The following is a 26047-nucleotide window of genomic DNA, read 5'->3' on the forward strand; positions in this document are numbered from 1 at the left end:
AACCTAATACTTACTATTTTTGTTTACTATAATTTTTTTAAAATGTAGTTGAAATATGACATAATTTTAAACGAATTATACTTACATATTTTAAGATGAAAACATGTTTTAAATGAACCACCACTTTTGCGAACACATGAATTCATAGAGTAACATGCACTCATACGACGAGAAATTCCAGCAAAACATTTTGAAAGAATTTTAGTAGGTATTATGCCTCTCCATTTATTGATCTGCCATAAATAAACAACATAATATCATAATATTACTCATGAACACACGATTCAAAAACATTTTCGGCGTTGACACTAAACAGGATTCTTCCAAATTATCTGTTTACTAAACATGGGACTATTTACGTTTAGATTTTTGTACTTCACAGAGTTGCCAGATTTGAATTTGCGTTCCAAAATGTTTTATAGTTTTTTGGTCAAACGGTTGAATTTAGAAAAAAATGTTATAAGAGTTTTTTGTTCTATATGGTGCCTTCTACCTATACCTTTAAGGAACGCACTATTTTCCGGGACACCCTGTAGAACAAAAGTTACTTAAAATTAGCCAGTTTATCCATTTCCTGACTTTCTTTGGACGAATATTTGTTTACCCCCAAAGGAGGTGAAAACCACCCCCAGAGCAAAAGCACATATCGGCACAATATCACTTTTTTTCTTTGACTTATTAGAATAGAATAGAATAGAATACTTTATTGGTATAGCTTTACAGCTGCCATCATAAAGATGGATATACACGTCAGATATACAACACAATATAGTCACAGACACATAATCAAATACCTATACATACACTTAAATTTTAGATTTAACATAATGTACATTGATAAATATGAAAATTATTAATATTAGACAGAACTCATAACAGCAATCTAGTTGCTAAGTATTCTTCTACACTGTAGAATGCATGTTTACATAGTATACTTTTCACAACTCTTTTGAATTTCACCGGATGCAAAGATCTAACTTCATTTGGAAGATGATTATATAGCCTGACCCCCACATAATCTGTGGACTTCTCAAATTTGGATAGTTTGTGACCAACAGTAACAAACTGATTGGCATTCCTAGTTGAGTATGCATGCAAATCAGAATTTCTCTTGAATGAATGTAAATTATGCTTAATATACAATATGGATTTCAAGATATATATGGAAGGCAACGGTAAGATATTGTTATTAATGAAAACTTGCTTACAAGTATGCCCAAAAGGAATATTGAAGATAAGTCTAATAATTCTCTTCTGTTTAATAAACACTGTGTCTGATTTTGTGGAATTACCCCATAACGTAACATTATAAGTAAGGTGACAATAAACCAAAGAATAATATACATTAATGAGAGTTTTAATACTGAGTGTTCTCTTCAACTGTACTAAAGCATAGAATGAACAATTTAGTTTCTTATTAACATATTCAACGTGAACATCCCAACTCATAAACTGGTCCAAGAATACACCTAAAAATTTTATGTTTGGAATATTTACAATTTCAGGAATAGACACAACTGGCATATTTCGTTTGCATCTAAAATGTATATACGATGTTTTATCAATATTCAGTTGTAGCAAGTTTTGTGTACACCATGTTTGGAATAATCTGATAACCCTTGACACTCTATTTTGAAGCTCTACGTATGTATGTGCTGATACAATCACAGATGAGTCATCTGCGTACATTACAATGTGGTCATGAGTAATATGATCGGGTAGGTCATTGACAAAAATAAGAAATAGCAGTGGTCCCAACACAGATCCCTGCGGCACTCCTACATCTACACTGAAGATGTCTGACCTTTCCTTGTTTAATTCAACATAGAATTTCCTCTCCAGAAGATATGAGTTCAATAAATTTAACATGTTACCTCTTATTCCGTGGACATACAATTTGTTAAGGACAAATTCAAATTTAAGACTGTCGAATGCTCTGGAAAGATCAAAGAAGATACCCACTACAAGAAGACCATCATCAAGATGCCTATAGACAGATTCCATAAATACTTCAGTAGCCCCCTCTGTTGATCTTCCGGATCGAAAGCCATGCTGTTCTGAACACAGTGCATTATTTTTGTCCAAAAACTGTATGATCCTAGTGTAGTAAGCTCGTTCAAAAATTTTTGAAATTACATTTAACAAAGAAATAGGTCTATAATTATCAATACAAGTGTGATCGGATTTTTTATATACTGGAACAATTTTACTTAATTTTAGGTTTTCAGGAAATTCACCTGTGTTGTATACTAGGTTAATTAAATATGCCAGCGGTTCTGATATAACATCCTTGATGTGTTTGATCATTCTTGTGTTTAATTCATCATTTCCAAAAGAATGTTTATTTTTAAGACCACAAATAATATCAAGAACCTCATCAGATGTTACTGGAAAATAAACAAAACTGTCTATAGTCCACCTATGTGATAAAGTACAGTTTTGAGGGTTATTGTCAAGCCTATTTTTTAGTGCATTATTTTTGTCATTGAAATGGCATGCAAAATATTGAGCTAAATTTTTATCATCTGATATTAGTTTGTCTTCAATTTTGAGTTTAATTTTATTAGTACTTTGCTTTCTCCCTATAGTTTTATTTACTATACTCCACATAGTTTTTTGTTTATTATTACTACTTATAATTTGAAGATAATTGAATTCCCTTTTCTTTTCAGCAATAAGATTATTGTATTCCTTCTTGGTAGCTTTATACTCATTCCAGATGTTACTATTATTAGAGTTTTTAGCTTCATTAAATAGGTTTTTTAATTGTTTACTCCTAGCATATACGTCATGATCAACCCAACCTTTACTTTTATGCACGTCCCTACCTATTTTACTTTTAAGGGGACAGTTTGAAGTAATAGCAAAGTTTAAAGTATCCATAAATTCGATAAAAGCGTTATTAATATTACTTTCATTGTATACCTCGCAAAAACCAATCCTCATTAAGTCTTGTTTTAGGATGTCTAAATTATTATCATTTAAACACCTAAAACACTGCTGTTTTATATTAGATTCCATCCTATCCTGATTACGACTTACAACAATGTCAAAAATAATGGCAAGATGGTCACCCATATTGGGTTGATTGACTTGACAAGTATGATTCATAGTGATATTATTAGTAGCAATGTAGTCAATTTTTGTTTTAGTTACTTTATTGTTATTCATGAAAATACGTGTTGGTATATTTGGGATATTAAGAGACAAACCAAACGATTGAAAAAGATCATCTAATCGAAGTTTTTCATTGCTCTGAATTAAGTAGTTGATATTAAAGTCTCCACAGAGATAAATTTTATCAACACGGTTGTGAAAATGACCTAAAATATTAAAACAATTATTTATAAAAGAATCTAGATTGCTGTTAGGCGTTCTGTACACATTAATGACTAGAAATTTACAGTTACTGATTAAAATAGTCACAGCACAACATTCAAAGCTTTCTTCCTCAGAGAATTTACGGCAATCAACGACTGAGACTGCATACTTGTCTGTCCCAGATTTAGATAAAATAAGAGTTCCACCATGTATTTTATTTTTTCTAGTAAAATGGGTTACTAAAGTGTACCCTGGGATATAAATAAGATTAATATTATCCTCATTACACCAGTGCTCCTGAATACATAGAATGTCAGGTTTTTCAGCATTAGAAAAAAGCTCAAGATTTAAAAGTTTGTTTGTTAAACATTGTACATTAACCGAGATTAACTTCAATTTAAAGTCATTTACTATACGTGAAATAGTTGTATTGCTTGAGGACCCACCTAATGCGACAGCGTCCTCCTCATCTTGAAAAACGAGACTAATGCTCCGCTGGGCCAGATTTCTCGCTTCCATGCATTCTTAATTAAGTCTCGTCTAATGGTCACTTTCATGGATGCATATATGTCAGGTTTTTTGGACTGATGGATTTCGCATTTTACGCCATCTAAATGATTTTCCAGGAACTTTTCTAATTGCTCCGGTTTTGTGTCAGGCTTTAGGCGAGTCACATGTAGGTTGATCATTTGTGGAACAGCCTCAATGTTGCAAGGTGACTCGGTACTTCCAACTAAGAACTTCCTCTTTTTTCTATGAGCTACCTGTGTCCACGCACCGTTGCTTGAAGACTCTGAAAGAACCGGAGCATTATTTTCAGTGTTCAACAGATTATGTAAAACAGTTTGAGTTTTGGCTTCTTGCATTGCGGCACTCATTTGTCTTGATGTAATGTATTTTTTTTCATTTGGCACTTCATTTCCAAAGTTTGTCGATGTTGAGGATCGCGCTAGCGTTCCGTCTGCAGGATTTTTAGTCACTACTAATTCAGTTTGTTTACTATTAGTAAGGTCATTAACATTTTGTAGTTGTTTATCATCTTTACCAGGGGAAGTCCAGTTTTTTCTTTTGTCAACGTTAATTACCTTGAATTCAGGTTCTTTAGTTTTTTGTTTTACTTTTTCTTCAAGGAGCTCGTTAGTTCTTTTTAACAATTGATTATTATCAAATAAAATTTTATATTTTTCCTCTTTTTCACTTAAAATTGTTTTTAGAAAATCAATTTCCAACTGTAGGATATGTGCATTTACCTCTTGAGTATGACTTACTGAGTTTCCTTTGGGATTTTCAGATTGTTCACATGTCTCACATACAATTCTAGTATCACATAACTTTATACATTTCTGCTTTTTTCTTGATGAACAAGATAAATGAAAAATACTTCCACATTTTATGCACACTATAACGTTAGTAGTTTTCTGGCAACATTTGAATGCTTTTTCCTTAAAATTCTCATCATTTACAGAGAGGAGTAATTTCACGTGCGCATCGTTCGGCGCCATCTTGATATATATCAAGCTATGTGTATGCCAAATTTCATGTTAATCCAAGCGGTTCTTTAAAATTTAGAGGTTTTGCAATATTTTACCGTTAAAGAACGGACTAATAAGAAATAGATGTAAATATAAGTTATGCATTTATTAAATGGATATTAACTTAATTAAAAAGTTCAAAATATTTGCAAACAAATATATTTACGTTCTTTTCAATGGCAATATTACTTTTTTGAAAAAAAAAAATTAGGTACAGAGTGAAAAAAAAACATATTTTTACAAAAAAAAAACTGGAAAAACACAACTTTCGGTAAACCGATTCATCTGGTATCTGGTTTACGAACTCGATCTTACGAATCAAAAAAGGAACCTATATACCTTTGGTTGAAATCGGACTTTTTGTTCGAAATTTATCGTGGTACTAGACGCATATGTATAGCCACCATTTTAAATGCCCGCCATTTTTGTAAAAGGCAAAATCTGAGATGGCCTCATATCTAAATTTGAACCTTTATGTGTGTAGTATATGTGGTTCAAATCATAAGCTTCTATCATTCATTAAATGCACAATTGTTTCACATATCGCCCGCACTAATTAATTATAATAAATATAGACTGTAATATTGTTCGTCCGCTATAACTTTTCCCATGCGTCACGATTCACTTTCAAACAAATTAAGTAAAAACATAAAGTGAAACGTACGCCGATGTGGGTAGTATATAGTATACAGTATACAAAATGTACATACACATACACATCGACGTTCGTTTCACTTTATGATTTGACTTAATTTGTTTGAAAATGAATCGTAACGATGGGAAAAGCTATAGCGGACGAACAATATTTGACTTAATTGAAATATATTACGCTTGTTTGTTGGAACTTAGTGATTTCAGAGCTGTTTTCCAAGGATAAAAGGAATCTTCATTCTTCATATAATTCAAAAATTCTAATGCATCAGAAGAGTTTATAAAGCCAGCTTTAACTAAGGCAGCCGCGTCGTTGATTATTTTAGCTCTAGTTAGGTCAGATATTTTTGTGTGTTCTTTTTCAAGTTGTGCTGTTATTTTGTCTCGCAGAAGTTTATCGTAGTTGACTCGGTAGTAACCTAAAAATTTCTTTTAGATATAAATATACATAAATACAGAGTGGGCCAAAGAAAAGAGTATTTTAAGAAAATAAAAAAAAAACAGGTCAATTTTTGATGTAACGGGGACACATTTTTACGGTACAAACATCTGTCATTTGTCAACTCCCTTCCTTCCACTTCCCCCACCCCTAATTTTAAATAGGAAATAGGGGTCGTGTGCTAGCTCATTTGAAAGGTTACTCAATTCTCTATTCAGTAATATCAACATTGACATAAACATATATACAGGGTGTCCAAGAAAAATTATGTTGAATTAAATTGATTGACACAAAAAGAAGAATGTATGTAATTTATTTAACTCAGAATACATTCTACTGCTGACAGAACACAGAAAAAAATGTTTATTTGAAAAATAAACATTGTTTGTTGCTTAAATTCAATATTCAACGTACAAATAGGCAGATGGGTGGAAGCTTGAACATTGAAATTAAGCGAAAAGCAGTGTATATTTATCAAAAAACATTTTTTCTGTTTTGTGACAGCAGTAGAATGTATTTTGAATTAAATAAATTATATACATTCTTCTTTTTGTGTCAATTTATTTAATTAAAATATTTTTTTGGACACCCTGTATAAATAATTACATATCTTAATATTTATATTACTTAATAGAGAATTGAATAACCTTTCAAATGAGCTTGCACACGACCCCTATTCCCTATTTAAAAATAAGGGGTGGGGAAGAGGAAGGGAGGGGGTTGACAAATGACAGATATATGTATGGTTTGTTCAACAGTAAATGGTTTGAGTTCAATTAGTGCGGTCGTAAATATTATTAAATTTATCTGACCTGGTCCATTGTTAAGACCCACCCGGAGCGATAAGCCACCGAGGTAGACAGAGTTGGTCTTTTGCAATTAACACTGACTAGACGGTACTCCCATAATAAAGCCTAAAATAAATTTTACCTGAAACCGGGCCTTTAATTGGTAACCGTGGTAACTAATTGAACTTAACCATTTACTGTTTAACATACCATACCGTAAAAATGTGTCCCCCTTAGATCAAATATCGAGGTGGACTGTTTTCTTTGGCCCACACTGTATATACTATATACAATATACATATCATATATGTGTGTGCCCACTTAGAGTTGCCATCTAACTGTCGTCTTGTAGAGACACATCAACTCACTTTGCAACCCACGTGATGGGAAAGTCATACTTTGCGGAAGGGCAAAATTCTTTATAAATACACTCACCGGCACAAAATTCCGCCACCCAAAATTTTTCAATAAGTTTGACAATTTATAACTTTATTATTTGTGCTCCGATTTTCAAGATTCTTCCTCCAGTTTGTAGGTAAATGTATTGATATCGTTTAGTATTATTCCGGTAACAAAAAAATTTGCTTAGATGACATTATACAGGGGTGAATGGAAACGTTGTCTTTTCTCCTAACTTTAAAAAATTCTGTGGAAAAATGGAACAGCTGATTTTGTTTCATAGTCCTGTCATATTATCCCGGAGGCATCACTAAAATTTTGTTTTTTGAATTATCCGAATATCTTTTTTCTTGTAAGAGCTGTACCATTTTTTGTAAATAAAAACACTGATTGGCTCATAAAATAGAGGTTGGATTGATAAGATTAGAATGGCCCGCATGCAGCCCAGATCTCAATCCTATTGAGCATTTATGGGATGAATTAAAAAAAACTATTCGCCGTCATCCTAGGCCTCCAGAAAATTTGGTACAGTTATGGCCCTGGTAGAGGAATATCGGGCTATTTCCCAGGCAAGGATAACACATATTTATTGATGATAACAGATTGCGAGCAGTCTTTGCTGCATACCCGCTATTTAATTGTTTTGTTTTGTTGTTAATTTTGTTTTGTTTTGTTAATGTTAGTGCGCTTGATATTTTTAATTAAATAAACCTTCAAAGCAGTGTTTTTATTTACAGCTCTTACAAGAAAAGATATATTCGGTTAACCCAAAAAACAAAACCTTAGTGATACCTCCAGGATAATACAAAATGAGTATGAAACAAAATCAGCCCTCCAATTTTTCCACAAAATTTTTTAAAGTTAGGAGACACAACAACGCTTTCATTCACCCCCTTATAATACTCTGGGCTAATTAGCAAAATTCATGGAAAAGTTATTTACCAGAAATTTTATTGCTGGAATCGAATTATAAGATCCTATATATTAATAATATAGGTATGCAAAGTCCGCAGATAGTGTGCTACTTTTTTTATAAACAAAATGGCGCCGACAAATCGTATTTTTTTCAATTATTGCTCTATAACTCCGAAGATTTTAACTTTACAACAAAAACACTCAAATAAAAATTCACCGCAATTAAATTCTGCATAGAGATTTGTTTTTCCCGATTTGCTCCGACGAAAATTTTCCTCGGAAAATGCGGGTTTTCCCAACAAAATCTCTAATTTTCAAATAAAATTTTAGGTAAGTAATTGTTAATAAATAATTAAATAACTTAGTGACATCAAAACTTTCTTGGTATAGATTGTAATTCCAGAAGCCGGTGAAAATTAAACGAATATTTTAGCAACAATTCAAATGTTAATTGACAATTTACGATCGCAATAATAAACAAAATAATCATGATACATTGATCAAACTTATTAAGATTATAAAGATGAGATGCTTATTTAATATTTTATTGACAAAATATAAATTTTTGGTTTTTTTGCATAATCTTTAAATTTTGAAAAAAAAAATAGTTATAATACGTTGGTCTAATTAGTAAAGTACAAAGAAAGGTTATTTACCAGCAATTTTATTGCTGGAATCGAATATTAGATCCTATAGATTAATAATATAGGTATGCAAAGTCCGCAGATAGTGTGCTACCTTTTTTTATTAACAAAATGGCGCCACCAAATCGTGTTTTTTTCAATTATTGGTCTATAACTCCGAATATTTTAACTTTACACCAAAAACAATTAAATAAAAATTCACCCTAATTTAATTCTACATAGAGGAATGTTTTTTCCGATTTGCTAGGATGAACATTTTCTTCGGAAAATGTGGGTTTTCCCAACAAAATCTTGAATTTTCAAAAAAAATTTTTGGTCCAGTAGTTATTTATCAATAATTATGTAGCTTGGTGAAATAAAAGATTTCTTGGTATAGATTATAAATTCAGAAGCCGGTGAAAATGAAACTAATACTTTAGCAACAATTCAATTGTTAATTAACAAATAACAGTCGCAATAACAACCAAAATAATCATGAGACATTGATCAAACTTAGAAAGGTTATAAAGATGTGATGCATATTTAATATTTTGTCGACAAAATATAAATTTTTCATTTTTTTGCATAATCTTTAAATGTTTAAAAAAAAATAGTTATAAACAAATTAACATTTCTCAGAAATTGTTTACTATATTATAATTTAAAAAAATACTTAATATGCGTATTTCAAAGGTCTTGAAAATTAATGCTTTAAAAATTTTTTCCAACCATTTGCAAAAAAGTTATGAAACAGCAAAATAAAGATACAATTACTCCGTTGTTTAAAATTTGTTTTAATTGTTTCAAAGCTTAAAAGTGAGTTTATGGTACAAACTAATTACTCTCAAAAAATACCAAACATTAGTTCAATGGTTATATTTTAATCAAAGATTAAAAATGTTTTTTTTTGTAACTTTTAGCGCGAAAGTAGGCTTGATACAGAGCCGTGGACGAGTTATAATACATAATTTTATTTATTAACTAGTGGTAGGGGAGCAAAGTATGCTAAATGTGCAGTCACTCGAGCGCTTTGTGGAACTATTGGGTTGTGATTATTAGGTCCTAAAACCAAAAAAAGTTAAGTAAAATTTTCCATTTTAGCGGGCGCTTGCCATTTTTTAATTTAATTTTCCATTTCCATTAATCGTTTTTTCCGAATATAGCGCCATCTATCCATAATTCGAAAAAATGTTTCGAATAAAAGTTGCTTATTTTTATGCAGAGAATTCAAATCTGCAATAAAAAATGGGGGCTCCCATTTAAGATTTTAAAGTAACCCCCCACCCCACCTCCGTGGGGGGTCGCGTTTGGTACCATTCAATATATTTTTCAAAAATATTAAATAAGTGTATTTTGCAGTTTTTCGATCTGATGTTTATTTTACTAAATATTGCGGGATTTGTATTTAAAATTTAAAATTTACCCCCCACCCCTCTCTGCGAGGGGTCGTGTTTGGTATCTATCGATAGATTTTTGAAAAATATTGAACGTGTAGTTTTTAATTTTTTCGATCTAACTTTCATTTCGCGAAATATTCGCCTTTTTCTTGTGAAATTTTGTGACTCACCAATTCCCTTACGCCCCGCTCAAATCGTCAGATTTTTTAAATATACACTGTTTTGCATGTACTTAACTTACCTTATCTTAATCTGACAATTTCGAGTATTTTTAAGGATAGATTTTTTTTTTCGGGCCCCCCTAAACGAACTCCCCTGTGTTAAGAGCCAATATATGGCAGAGGTACATCTGCAGGGTACCACGTTTCTCCCCATATGATAATCTGACGCGCTCGAGTAACTGCAAAAATCCCCGCTTGGGCTCCCCTACCATAGTGCACGTCGCGCGCGGTCGTCGTTTCGAGTGAAAATTTTAGCTACGGTACTGTATTAGTCGACTTTCACGCGTGTAAATTACAAAAAAAAAATATTTATTATCTTTAATTAAAATATAAATATTAAACTAATGATCGATATTTTTTGTAAGTAGTTAGCTTGTACTTTAAACTCACTTTTACGCTTTGAAAGAATTAAAAAACATTATAAACAACGTAGCAATCGTATGTTTATTTTGCTGTTTCATAACTTTTTTGCAAATAGTTGCAAAACAGTTTTAAAGCATTCATTTTCAAGATCTTCGAAATACGGATTTTACCTATTTTTTAAAATTAGAATATAATAAAAACTTTCTGAGAATCGTTAATTTGTTTATAACTATTTTTTTTAAACATTTAAAGATTATTCAAAAAAATTAAAAATTTATATTTTGTCGACAAAATATTAAATAGGCATCTCATCTTTATAAGATTTCAAAGTTTGATTAGTGTATCATAATTATTTTGGTTATTATTGCGACCGTATATTATTAATTAACAATTGAATTGTTGCTAAAATATTCGTTTAATTTTCACCGGCTTCTAGAACTATAATCTAAACCAAGAAAGCTTTTATGTCACCGAGATATTTATTTATTGGTAGATAATTACTTATCTAAAACTTTATTTGAAATTTAAAGATTTTGTTGGGAAAACCCGCATTTTCCGAGGAAAATTTTCGTCGGAGCAGATCCGGAAAAACATGTCTTTATGCAGAATTTAATTTTGGTGAATTTTTATTAGCGTGTTTTTGGTGTAAAGTTCAAATGTTCGGAGTTATGGAGCAAAAATTGAAAAAAACACGATTTAAGGGCGCCATTTTGTTAATAAAAAAAGTAGCACACTATCTGCGGACTTTGCATACCTATATTATTAATATATATAATCATAAGTTTCGATTCCAGTAATACAATTGCTGGTAAATAACTTTTCCTAAAATTGGCCTATTCTTCGATAATCAGCCCAGACTATAATGCTATCTAAGCAAACAATTTTTATTACCGGAATAATAACAAACGACATCAATACATGTACGTACAAACTGATGTAAGAATCTTGAAAATCGGAGTACAAATAATAAAGTTATAGATTGTCAAACTTAATTAAAAATTTTGGGTGGCGGAATTTTGTGCCGGTGAGTGTATTATCCATCCCATGGAATTTCAAGCAAATATGTGATCATAACATAATTATATACCATTTAAAAGGTTCTCACACTGGTATTTCTTTGGTGGCTCAGCTAGCATTTAAGCTGTTGTTTAACACTGATGATGATTTTGTAAAAAATTGAAAACGTTCTGTGCTGCTGGATTTTAATAAAAATTGTATACCATTTACAAATGATTTTTCAATAAATTCTGGTGATTAGTTTTTTTTTATATGCCTCCAGAAGGTTTCTATTTAAAAAAACGAAAATTGGTACGTTTATTTATCTTTCAAAGATGTATTGCAAATGAAGATGTAGTACCGGTCATTGGCATCCGTTTTGGGTAGGGCAACGGTTATTTTATCGCATAACTTTTTTATCTTTAATTTTTAAGCATTTTTGATACTGGATTGTAAAATTGTATGGTATTGTAGTACGAAAAGATACTCTTGCTTTAAGTCGGTAGGATACACCCTTTTCTAGGAAAATCAATTTGAAAATTTTTCGTTTTGTGAATTTTAATAATATTTAAAAAAATATTTAGAAAAAAGAAAATTGGTACATACGTTTAGATATTTATGTTTCAAAGATGAATCGATTTTATCAATTTCGAATTTCTAGTACCGGTCATATGCGTCCGTTTTAGGTAGGTCAACGATTATTTTAACGCATACCATTTTTGTCTTTCATTTTTAAGCATTTTTGACACTAAATTTTTAAATTATGAGGTATTCTAGTACTAAAAGTTACTCTTGCTTTCAGTTGGTAAAATACACCGTTTTTTTTTTATTTTTTTTTATTTTTTTTTATTTTTTTTTGTTAATTTAAAAATCAAATTATTTTCAAATTGATTTTTCTAGAAAACGGTGTATTCTACCGACTTAACGCAACAGCACCTTTTACTACTAGAATACCTTACAATTTAATAATCCAGTGTAAAAAATACGTACAAATTAAAAAAAAGTATGCGACAAAATAACCGTTGCCCTACCCAAAACGGACCCGATGACTGGTACTATAAATTCGCAGTTGATTCGCAGGAATAGATTTAATTTTGTAGGATAAGTAGGGGTAGCAGTTTTCGTTTTTCTAAATATAAGCGTGCTGGAGGTTAAAAACCACTAATTACAAGGCGCCATCTTCAAAGAGCTCTAGCTCCCTTAAGAAGCATTTTCGTACGAGGTGAATTGGGTTAAATAGAATTATCTGAGGAATCTCCTGTGTTTATTTGACAGGAGAGTTTCTGGACACCCTGTATATTCTAAATCCAGCAAAGAAAATAAAGTAAATCAATAGAAATTAATTATTCATTTACGTACCCAAAGAATCTGGATTTAAGATAACCAATGTATTGTCATTCACTACATTCTTAATAGTGACACCTTCACTTCCAGGTTTCAACCAAATTGTAGAGGTATATTGATATGTTTCATTAAATACAGTATAAACAACGGGGATATACCATTTAGTATTATATTCATCTTGCCCTCTGTATAAAAATCTTTGCTAAAATAAGATATTATTTGTATTATAGTCCAGAGAAATAAGATTTTTCTCGTGACACATCCCAATCCAGGCCGAAACTAAATTTTTTGAGTAGTATGGACATCTATATTAATAACCTATATGTTTCCTGCAGCTGATTTTGATGATATACATAGTTATAAACAAATGAAGATCAAAAACGGTAAATTTTCGCTATTTTGTCTATTACTAAAAAGTGAAGCATTCTAAACTAAGAATAAGAAACTCATAAATCATATAAAAAACTTCAATATGGCTTTCACTGAATATGTCTATCCTTATTTGTGCTTAGAAAATTTTATAAATTAATGTTCATAACTTAAATTAAGTTAAAATCTTCTTATTACACGGAATGCTGAGACTTCCTGTGCTTAAACTATATTTTAAATTTCAAAGCAATTGGTCAAATAGTTTAACAGTTATTTAATTTGTTTACCCCAAATTAATTTAGATTCAGTACCTCGGACAGTTTATGAAAGATGAACATTTATACTATTAACTGTATTAACTTAATTAAAACAAAATGACAAAAAGTCATTTTAAACAAGGTAAAATTATTTTGCAAAAACATGTCGATTTTTTGCTTACTTATAAACAATTAGAATAACTTTTTAACCGTTACCCGTAGAAAAATTATTTTTTCATATTTAGAAAGACTGATTTTTATACACATTTAGAAATTTAGAAAGAAAAACAATTGTCCTAGGACAATTAAGGACGAAGTTAGCCCCCCTTTTTTAATTCACATGTTCTTGCAAAATAATTTTGCAATATTTAGAATTATTTTTGTCATTTTTTTTCAATTAAATTAATAATGTAAATCTTCTTCTCTTATAAACTATCCAAAGTATTACTGTAACTTCATCATTTTCCGACTTATAGTGTTGCAAAAAAATTAATTTGGGATAAACAAATTAAATAACTTTTAAACTATTTGACCGATTGCTTTGAAATTTAGGTTATGATTTAAGCACCATAAGTCTAAGCATTCTGTTTAATAAGAAGGTTCTAAGTTAATTTTTGCAAAAGTTATTAATAATTATAAAAACTCAAAATTTATTATTTATTTTGCAATTTTCTAAACAACCAATAAGGATAGACATATTCAGCGAACGCCATATTGAAGTTTTTTATACGATTTATGAGTTTCTTACTCTCAAACTTGTCTAAAATGCTTAACTTTTTGGTAATAGACGAAAAAAGCGTAAATTTACCGTTTTTTGATCTTCATTTGTTTATAACTATGTATTAATCAAAATCGGCAGCAGGAAATATATAGGTTATTAATAGGGGAATACGGGGCGGAATGGACCGGCGGGGCAGAATGAGATTTGTATTTTTTGAAGTGTGTATTATGCTGCCATCTACGATATTTGGTAGTAAACTACGCTCCGATGAGTAGTTCTGTATCTGGTAGTCGCCATTGTTCACTGCGAAGCGAAGGTGGTATTTATAACGTATTTGTGAATTTCAGTTGTTTTGTTGCATATTTTGTCCATTTAAGATTTGAAGGTAGGTGGTTAAATTTTTCTTATTGCTTATTCAGCATTATGTACTATTGAAATAGACATTTTAGCTTGCTGTAAACCCCCATAGTTCTTTAAAATATTGCTATATAACCTCACAAAACTTTGAAATTCAAAATAACGAACTTCGGGGCAGAACGGTACGGGGCAGAATGAGACATGTCTCATTCCGCCCCGCTTTATCTTTTGTTGCTTAAGAAAAAACTACCTTCAAATTTTCTTGTTACAGATGGTGCGAAATTATGTTAGAAAAACAGAGAGACAAAGTTGGCCTGTAGATTCTATGGAACAGGCAATATCCGCAGTAATTGACGGTAATACAAGTTTAGACAAAGCCTCGTCCCAATATGGTGTACCAAAATCAACATTGGCTCGATATGTGAAGAAAAAGCGGGATAGTCCGGAATTTCGCATTAACAAACAGTCAGGAAAATTTACGTGTATTTTCAATGAACAGCAGGAGTTAGAACTTGCTAATTACGTTAAAAACATGGAAAAAAGATTGTTTGGCTTATCCATGAAAGATTTACGCAGGCTAGCGTATCAGTTGGCACACCGCAATGGAATCATTCATAATTTTAACCAAATTAATCAAACAGCAGGACAAGACTGGATTAATGGCTTTTTGAAGAGACATCCCGATTTAAGTATAAGAGAACCTGAGGCAACCTCTGGAGCTCGTGCGATGGGCTTTAATCGGGTAGCTGTAGCACAATTCCAATCTCTTCTAAAAGAATGCATTGATAAATATAAACTGAATTCTGATCGTATCTTTAATTGTGATGAGACCGGCATTAGCGTGAATCCAAAAGGACATTCTAAAATCATAGCAACGAAAGGGAAACGGCAGGTAGGCACGCTAACATCATCTGAGAGAGGTGAAACTGTGACTGTGGAGTTGTGTTTTTCTGCCAGTGGATCTTACATGGCCCCGATGTTAATTTTCCCCAGGAAACGGAAGCAGCAAGAGTTCGAGTTGGGTTTGCCACCTGGAGGTTGGGCAGAAGTCTCCGACTCGGGATGGATTACAACCGAAACGTTTGTCAGTTGGTTTAAAAAATTTATATATTTTTCTAAGGCCACAAAAGATGCTCCTGTTTTGCTTCTGTTCGACGATCATTCGACACATACGAAGAACATTGAACTCATTGATCTTGCTCGAGATAACGGAGTTATATTGCTCTGCTTTCCTCCCCACTGTTCGCACCGTCTTCAGCCTTTAGATGTTTCACTGATGAGGCCTATTAGTATTTATTATGAAGAGGAAGTGCGAAGATGGTTAAGATCAAACCCTGGAAAAGTAGTGACTTTATTTCAGATTGCATCGTTGTTTGGAACTGCATTTATTAATGCAGCTACAATGAAAACAGCACTGAACGGCTTCAAGAAAACAGCAATTTGGCCTCTAGATATTAATGCATTTACTGAAGACGATTTCCTTCTATCTGCACCAACAGATATTCAAATAGAAATAGATGATAATTTGGAGTCCAGAAATGCCAATGATTTGTCAACGACAAATGAAGTAGCCGATGAGGAACAAATTAGTCAAAATGATGCCACCACTGAACTCATCGGAACAAACTCTAAAACACCAGCATCTAACGGTGAACACCTACCCGTTCTTCCTCAGTGTTCATGGATGCCAGATCCTGTTCAAATTCCTTCAGGTAAAAGTAACCTAACGTCATTTCCGACTGCTTCTCCTCAACATGTTCTACCGATACCGAAAGTGGAACAGAATAAGAAAAGAACTTCTCGAAAAAAAGGAAAAACAGCAATTCTGACTTTATCGCCATATTTCGAAGAGTTGAAAAAGGCCAAGGAAGAAACAAAAACTAAGGCGGCTAAAAAAGTAGAGCGAGTAAAAAGAAAAGTCAGCTTCAGTAAAGACGGAAGTAAAGCCACTAAAGAGAAAGTGGTTAAAAAGAAGAGGGTGTTGTTAAATAAAGATCTGAAAGACAAGACAAGAGACTCTGATTCCAGTGACACTGAAGATGATGCCGAGTGTTTATACTGCCAAGACTTCTATTCAACTTCCAATGAAGGATGGGTAGCATGCTCATCGTGCTACAGTTGGGGACATAATTCTTGTGCAGACGTAGATAGTGAGGATGATGAATCAGTTTTCATCTGTGAATTATGTGTAAATTAAAAATTGTGTTAGGCGTAATATTAATAAAAGTTATTTCCCACTAATTATACTTTTTTCCATGCTTTCCTTATGACTGTATTCATTAAAACCTATTAAAAAAATTAAATCCCGTTTTGCCCCGCATACGGGGCGGAACGGGAAAAGTGAACTACTTTTCGTATCAAGTAAAATTGTCAACTATCTTTATTTTTTCTAAAGTTTTATTCTATTTATTATCTTTAAGAATAATTGATTAATTCATTTCTGCAGTTTGTTTTCATTTTCAATAAAAACTTGTTGACTAGCCAAGGCATCAACATTAGACGTGCCATTCCGCCCCGTGTTCCCCTATAGATGTCCATACTACTCAAAAAATTTGGTTTCGGCCTGGAGGGGGTTGTGTCACCAACAGGATATTTTTTCCCTTATTTCTCTGAATTATTAGTATTTTGACAAAAGTTAGCTTTAATGTTTTCACCCATTTTAAAAAAATGTGAAAACGTTGAATTATTCATGTCCGTCGGTCCCTCCTCCTTCATTATACCAACCAAATATACAGTGGAACAACTTTTTATATGAATTGCGGTCATTTTGTGAACATCGTAAGAACCCTCGTGGTTCATATCACTGGATATTTCCAGTATTTAATTAAAATTTATTACAAAAGTTGATTTACCTGTGTTAATAAAATATTGCTTCCAACAACTGACACATTTACAAGAGGATATCCAGGTCGGTTAGCCCAGTTATCAACAAAATCCACAAATTTTACGTCAGGTGTTAATTGTCCACCAGGAAATTCGTTACTAAATAACGACCAAAGTATTTCAGGGGTTGACCAATTGTAAGCCCTAATAACAGTTGTAATAATAATTTAAAGCTTGTATACTAAAATGAACTCGTAACATTTGTTCACAACTTCTTACTAAAAAAAATATATTTGAAATTTTTTCTCAAATTACGGATACCCAACATCACTTTCATTTATGGTAGGGGAGCAAAGTATGCTAAATGTGCAGTCACTCGAGCGCTTTGGTTACCTATTGGGTTTTGATTATTAGGTCCTAAAACCAAAAAAAGTTAAGCAAAGTTTTCCATTTTAGTGGGCGCTTGCCATTTTTTAATTTAATTTTCCATTTCCAACAATCGTTTTTTTCCGATTATGACGCCATCTATGCATAATTCGAAAAAATGTTTCGAACAAAAGTTACTTATTTTTTCGTGTGGAATCCAAATCTGCAATAAAAAGTAGGGGCTCCTATTAAAGATTTTAAAGTAACCCACCACCCCACCTCTGCGGGGGGTCATCTTTGGTGCCATTCGATAGATTTTTCAAAAATATTAAATAAGTGTATTTTACAGTTTTTCAATCTGATGTTCATTTCGCGAAATATCGCGGGATTCGTATTTAAAATATTAAATTTACCCCCACCCCTCTCCGTGGGAAGTCGTGTTTGGTATCATTCGATAGATTTTTAAAAAATATTGAGAACATATTTTTTAGTTTTTCGATCTGTCATTTATTTCGTGAAATATTCGCTTTTTTCTTGTGAAACTTTGGGACTCACCCATTTCCTTACGCCCTGCTCAAATCGTCAGATTTTTGAAATATACACTATTTTGCATGTACTTAACTTACCTTATCTTAATCTTAATAAAGACATTTTCATAGACTCCGAACTTACAAGAAATGAACAAAAAATCCAGAAAAATATAAGAGATATAGCCAGAGAAGAAAAGAAAAAAGGTGCTATCGTAAAAGTGGGTTATCAGAAATTAGAAGTGAACGGGAAGAAAATGAAGTGGGATCATAGGTCCCAGAAACTCACAGAGGCAAACAAGTTAAAAAACTAAAGGCCGAAACGAAACCCAGAACTATGATGACGATTAGGCAAAGAAATTGGAAAAACGAGGAAGAAAATGAATTATCAGATATAATGCAAAAAACATACAAAAATAAAACAGATTATTGGCAAAATGAAGAGGACAATCAGGAAACAGAAGAAGAAACGGACTCTCGGGTGCAGAGAGCTGATTACTCACTCACCTTAAACTCTAAAATCAATGAAACTGAAGCGAAGCAAAACAAACCCAATAATACCTTTTATCTCAAAAAACGTTACAGAATCGGAGCTTGGAACGTCAGGACCATGTATGAAGCGTCAAGACTAGCGCAAGTAGTAAAAGAAATGGAAGAATTAAGGATACACATTATGGGGCTATCTGAAATAAGATGGCCTGGGCAAGGAGAGACAACAATATCAAACGGAGGAGTGCTGTTACACTCAGGAAACGATATAAAAGAAGACAGAAGGAATGGAGTTGGGATCCTTCTAAGTAAAGAGGCAAAAAGAGGGCTAATAAAATGGCATCCTATATCAGACAGACTAATAGTAGCACAATTCAATTTTCAAATAAGAAAGATAACCATTGTTCAATGTTACGCACCGACAGAGGTAAGCGCAGAAGATGAGAAAGAAAATTTCTACCAACAATTAACAGATACTATCGGAAAGGTGAACAAAGGAGATATACTAGTAGTCATGGGAGATCTGAACGCGAAAGTTGGCAAAGACAACAAGGGAGTGGAAACATGCATGGGAACACATGGACTAGGGAATAGAAACAACAATGGAGAGAAACTCATAGAACTTAGCCTAGAAAACAATCTTGTCATTGGAGGAACGATTTTTCCACACAAAGACTGCCACAAAATAACCTGGATATCACCAGATAATAAAACGCAAAATCAAATAGACCACATTTTGATTAATAAAAAATGGAGAAGTAGCCTTCTAGATGTACGAAATAAAAGATCAGCAGATGTAGGAAGTGATCACCACCTACTAATAGCAGAAATAAAAGTAAAAATTAAAGCAAAACGCGGGAGTAAACAATATAACAAACGAAGAAGATACAATATACAACGACTGAAAGACAGTGAAACCCAAAAAATATGGAGTAACAAAATAAAGTTGAACACAGAAACTGTAAACAACACACAGACAAATATAGCAAACAAATGGGAGATGATCAAAGAGGCTGTACACCAAACCGCACAAGAAGTGTTGGGCTACAACGAAGAAAAGAAATCAGAGTGGCTAAGTGATAACACATGGCAACTGATAAAAAAGAGGAAAGACTTAAAAGCCGAACTAAATAGAATACAAAAATTAGAAGATAGAATCAGAATAACCCAAGATTATGCAGATACAAATAAACAAGCAAAAAAGAGCGCTAGAAATGACAAAAGAAAATGGACAGAGAAGATGGCGCGCTTAGCAGAAGAGGCAGCCGAAACAAATAATCAGAGAGAGCTATATAGAACCACTAAACGTCTTGCAAACAAGAACTTCAACAGTGACAAACCACTAAAAGACAAACAAGGACAACTGCTTACAACAACTGAAGAGCAAACACGAAGATGGCATGAGTACTATAGCGAGCTTATGACAGAAGAAGAAAATGAGCCGCCGTTCCAAGAGGGTAACGACGTAGAGCCAAATGAAAATTATCTAAGGATAAACGAGGAAATTCCAACGAAAAAAGAAATAGCTGAAGCAATCCGGCACCTGAGGAACAACAAAGCAGCGGGATTGAACGATATCCCAGCAGAACTGTGGAAAGCGGACACTGAGAGAACCGTGGACCTAATAGCACCATTATTAGCAGATGTATGGACTGAAGAAATCCTACCTAAGGAATGGAATAATGGAATTATAGTCAAGCTTCCAAAAAAAGGGGACGTACAGCTATGCGAAAACTGGAGAGGAATAACGCTGTTATGTTCCATAAATAAAATATTAGCATTTATTGTTCATCAAAGAATCAACAATATAATAGACAAAACTCTCAGAAAAGAACAAGCGGGTTTCAGAAGGGGAAGATCCTGTATAGACCAAATCTCGACGGCAAGAATCATCATAGACGAAACTATAGAGAAGAACGCAGCCTTGATAATGGCCTTTATAGACTTTGCTAAAGCCTTCGACAGCATAAAACATACAGCCCTGTGGAAAATCTTAAGACTAAATAGATTACCTCCAAAGATCATTGGAATAATCAAAATGATGTATCAGCAAACAACATGTCAGGTATTGCATAAAGGGCAAATGACAGATAAAATACCAATTGAAGTAGGTTTAAAACAAGGTTGCATACTGTCACCTTTGCTCTTCAATATATGTCTTAATCATATACTGGAAAAAACAATTGAAAGAAAAAATGGGATCCCTTGGAACTACCTTCAGAACAAGAAACTAGCAGATATGGAATACGCAGATGATATCTGTTTCGTAGCGAACACAATAGATGATATGAAGAACATGTTAAGGAAGCTAGAGGTGAAATCGGCAGAAGTGGGTCTTAAAATCAACACGAACAAGACAGTAGAGATGAGAATAGGAGTAACTAACTGTGACAAACTATACATCAACCAACAAGAAATAAAACAGGTTCAAGAATTTTGCTACCTAGGCAGTATAATCAGTGCAAAAGGTGGAGCTCAAGCAGATATTAAACAGAGAATACGAAAAGCACAACAAGCCTTTGGAACCCTCGCAAATATATGGAGATCAACACAGATCAGCCAAAATACTAAAATAAGGCTATTTAATAGTAACGTGAAAACTGTGCTACTTTATGGGAGTGAAACATGGGCAATAACTGACGGAAATGTAAATAAAATCCAAGTTTTTGTAAATAGATGTCTACGTAAAATTCTAAAGGTATACTGGCCCAATATCATAACAAATGTAGCACTATGGAAAAAAACCAAACAAGAACCCATCAGAACAACAATAAAGAGGAAAAGATGGAACTGGCTGGGACACACACTGAGGAAAGAAAATGCAGACATAACAAAACAGGCACTCAAATGGAATGCAGTAGGACGAAGAAGCAGAGGACGCCCGACCAAAACATGGAGGAGTACCGTTGAAGAAGACCACAAAAGTATGAAGAAAACCTGGGGAGAAATAGCAACCATGGCCAGAAATAGAGGAGAATGGAGAAGCTTCGTGGATGCCCTATGCTCCTTCACGGAGTAACAGGATTGGATATATATATATATATATATATATATATATATATATATATATATATAAATATATATATATATATATATATATATATACTAAAATGAACTCGTAACATTTGTTCACAACTTCTTACTAAAAAAAATATATTTGAAATTTTTTCTCAAATTACGGATACCCAACATCACTTTCATTTATGGTAGGGGAGCAAAGTATGCTAAATGGGCAGTCACTCGAGCGCTTTGGTTACCTATTGGGTTGTGATTATTAGGTCCTAAAACCAAAAAAAGTTAAGCAAAGTTTTCCATTTTAGTGGGCGCTTGCCATTTTTTAATTTAATTTTCCATTTCCAACAATCGTTTTTTTCCGATTATGACGCCATCTATGCATAATTCGAAAAAATGTTTCGAACAAAAGTTACTTATTTTTTCGTGTGGAATCCAAATCTGCAATAAAAAGTAGGGGCTCCTATTAAAGATTTTAAAGTAACCCACCACCTCACCTCTGCGGGGGGTCATCTTTGGTGCCATTCGATAGATTTTTCAAAAATATTAAATAAGTGTATTTTACAGTTTTTCAATCTGATGTTCATTTCGCGAAATATCGCGGGATTCGTATTTAAAATATTAAATTTACCCCCCACCCCTCTCCGTGGGAAGTCGTGTTTGGTATCATTCGATAGATTTTTAAAAAATATTGAGAACATATTTTTTAGTTTTTCGATCTGTCATTTATTTCGTGAAATATTCGCTTTTTTCTTGTGAAACTTTGGGACTCACCCATTTCCTTACGCCCTGCTCAAATCGTCAGATTTTTGAAATATACACTATTTTGCATGTACTTAACTTACCTTATCTTAATCTGACAATTTCGAGTTTTTTTAAGGATAGATTTTTTTTTCGGGCCCCCCTTAACGAACTCCCCTGTGTTAAGAGCCAATATATGGTAGAGGTACATCTGCAGGGTACCAGGTTTCTCCCAATATGATAATCTGACGCGCTCGAGTAACTGCAAAAATCCCCGCTTGGGCTCCCTTACCATTATAATATCTAACTATTTTATTAATAATTTTATGAAAAAAAAATTTTTCTTTATACAATTTTCTAGATGGTCTAAAACCTAAGATGCAGCCCTAATATACTTGTCAAATTTTATAAGTTTTATACGAGATATGTCAAAAATATTATTTTCGCTCAAGAGTAAAGTACCTTTATTTTTAAAAATATTGAAAATTGGTATTATAGAAAGTTGTTTTGGATTAAAAACTATGTTTTAAAATGCAATTATTACATCCTTTTAATTTAAATATTGTGAACTATGAAAGTACTTTACTCTTGAGCAAAATTCATCTTTTTCGACATATCTAGTATAAAATTGATAAAACGTGATATATTATGCGTGATATAACGATGATTGCTTCTTAGATTTTAGATTATGTACAGCTTTTTATGAAAAATAACTTTTTTCGTAAAGTAATAATAAAACAGTTATCATATCATAAATGAAAATAATGTTGGGTATCTGTAAGGGACACCAGGGAAATTCTGGGTACCTAAGGGAAAATGTTATTAAAAATATGAAGGAGATATATTTTACCTTTTACCTAAACTTTAAATACGTCAAAAAATACGTTTGACAAATAAATACGTCACCGGTGAATACAAGCATCATACAAGCTTATGCACCCACAGCAGACCACAGTGATGAAGAAATATCAGAATTCTACAAACAAATAAGCAACCTTATAAGAGATATACCGAGCGAGAGACGAACTCCTTATAGTCATGGGAGATTTCAATGCGAAAATAGCTAACGGAAAATAAGGGCAACATATTGATCCACATGGATTAGGAGAGAGAAATCAACGCGGAGAAACAATGAGTATCTTGGCAGCTGAGCATGACTTAAACGTGCTAAACAAATTTTACAAACTACCACCTAGTCGCCTGTATACGTGGAAATCACCTAGAGACAACGGAGAAGACGTTATTATAAAAATCAAATAGACTATATTATGCTTGTTAACAAAAGATATCGAAATAGTTTCAACAGTGTTAAAACCTACCCAGGCGCTGATATTCAATCTGACCACAATCTTGTAGTGGGCGTGTATAGAACCAAGTTAAATAAAATACGCGGAAAAACTGTAAAAAAACATGACATGAGAAAACTGAAATGTAGCGAAGTAAAAGAAATAGTCAGCAAAACATTAAATAGAAAATTCAAAGAAATCGATAATACAACGGAAAGTACAGAAGATAAGATAGAATCCCTTAATAAAACGATAGACGACATTAAAGACAATTTTATGAAGAACGATGAAGGTAAGAATAAGACATGGATGACGACAGATATTCTGCAACTAAAGGAAGAAAGAAGGAAAATCAAGAACGATAACTCCATGTATAAAACATTACAGCGAGAGATACAGAGAAAGATCAGAGAAGCCATACAGAAAGAATTGGAGAAAAAATGCCAAGAAATCTAAATTCTGCAAAGCAAATACGACGACTTCAACGTGCATAAGAAGGTAAAAGAAATTACAGGCAAATGTAAAAACAGAAGAATAAGTAAACTTGTTCATGACAATGGAGAGAAAATCGTGGACAAAGAGAGTATCAATAATACCTGGAAAAATTACATACGAAATTTATTTTCTGATGAGTGGGAGAACCAGTTCCCAATACCTACGGAAACACGACCACCTATACTAGTGGCAGAAATAAGAGCAGCCATAATATCACTAAAAGAAGGTAGAACTCCAGGACCAGACGGAGTACAATCTGAATTTCTTAAACTTCTTGATGATGAATCTTTACGAATACTATGTAAAATCTTCAATAATATCTATGACACAGGAAATATCCCAAAAGATTGGCTAGTTTCAGAATTTATTACCTTACCAAAGAAACAGGGAGCCAAAAGTGCGGAGAATATAGGCTAATAAGTTTAATGAGCCATACATTAAAACTTTTTCTTAAAATTATACATCGTAGAATATACAAGCTATGCGAAGAGAGAATACAAGACACACAGTTTGGATTCATGAAAGGCGTAGGTACAAGAAATGTACTGTAAAGTCTACAGGTTTTATTTCAAAGATGCAGAGATATGACTTGCGATATTTACACCTGCTTTGTGGACTACCAAAAAGCATTTGATACAGTTCAACACCGAAAAATGATGGATGTTCTAACAAAAGCCCAAATGGATGATAAAGACCGACGTATAATACAAAATTTATACTGGAACCAATCAGCCACAATAAGAACGAATTTTGGAGGTGAACCAACGAAAGCGATCCAGATTCTACGAGGCGTTAGACAAGGTTGTATACTTTCACCTATATTATTTAACCTATATTCAGAGGAAATATTTAGTGAAGCCTTGGAAAATTGCGAACATGGAATACTTCTAAATGGAGAACGCCTAAACAACATCCGCTATGCAGACGACACCGTTATTTTGCAGATAGTTTGAACAGTTTACAGTAACTAATAAACAAAGTAAATGAAGTAAGTGAAAGATTTGGACTTCAAGTAAATATATCAAAACTAAATTTATGATTATCAGCAAAAATAAAATTAGAGACGCCCAACTACTTATCAATAATACACCAGTGAACCGAGTAAAACACTATAACTATCTTGGAACAATAGTAAACGAACAATGTGTTAGGTTTTAAATCTGGTATGGACTGTAATTATTTGCGCTGGTATGGATATATTGCATTAAGAAAACTATATTTAAATTTGAAGTTTATTCTGACAACTTGGTAAAAATTCAATTATTTCTATATTGTTTATCAAGGTGCATGCATCACCATGCAAACATAAATCTTCTTTTTATTTTCTTTTCATCTTCTACGAAACTGTCACATAACAAAAAAAGTCAAAAAGTTCCTAACATACTCCCCGCGTTGAAGTACACTTCAAACAAGTCCACGACACATAATACACTTGAGAAGTTGTTATAATAGTTAGAGGATCACTGAGATTCTTCTAAAAGCAATTGGGCTAGATGTCTGGAGGATCTGGTGATGATGCCTTTCGAGATTTTATTTTGAACAACCCTGATTTTTCCATCTTTTCCAGGAAATACCTTCTCTATTCGTCCTAAAGACCATTTACATGGAGGTAAAC

At 32.8% G+C, this 26047-nt stretch overlaps 2 protein-coding genes across 3 annotated transcripts in view; one reads left to right on the forward strand and one right to left on the reverse strand.

Annotated features, from left to right (window-relative positions):
* The window catches only part of LOC126888203 (glutamyl aminopeptidase-like), a 107772-nt gene that overhangs the window by 25765 nt on the left and 55960 nt on the right, over window positions 1-26047 (reverse strand). For both annotated transcript variants that reach the window (XM_050656257.1, XM_050656256.1), the window contains exons 7-9: window positions 17546-17720; window positions 13005-13191; window positions 5683-5923 (exon numbers count right to left, since the gene is read on the reverse strand). In XM_050656257.1, the coding sequence (XP_050512214.1) occupies window positions 5683-5923; window positions 13005-13191; window positions 17546-17720 (603 nt within the window). The remainder of the gene's footprint in view (window positions 1-5682; window positions 5924-13004; window positions 13192-17545; window positions 17721-26047) is intronic.
* LOC126888204 (uncharacterized) lies at window positions 14573-16918 on the forward strand. Its single transcript, XM_050656258.1, has 2 exons — window positions 14573-14721; window positions 14965-16918. Exon 2 carries the CDS (start codon window positions 14965-14967, stop codon window positions 16888-16890), a length of 1926 nt encoding a protein of 641 aa, XP_050512215.1. The 5' UTR covers window positions 14573-14721; the 3' UTR covers window positions 16891-16918.

Source organism: Diabrotica virgifera, chromosome 7, assembly GCF_917563875.1.
Source record: "Diabrotica virgifera virgifera chromosome 7, PGI_DIABVI_V3a".
In the NCBI taxonomy this organism is placed as follows: Eukaryota; Metazoa; Arthropoda; class Insecta; order Coleoptera; family Chrysomelidae; genus Diabrotica; species Diabrotica virgifera.

Coding starts and splice junctions, on each gene's coding strand:
- LOC126888204 (XM_050656258.1), top strand. CDS start 14,965: ATGGTGCGAAATTATGTTAGAAAAACAGAGAGACAAAGTTGGCCTGTA.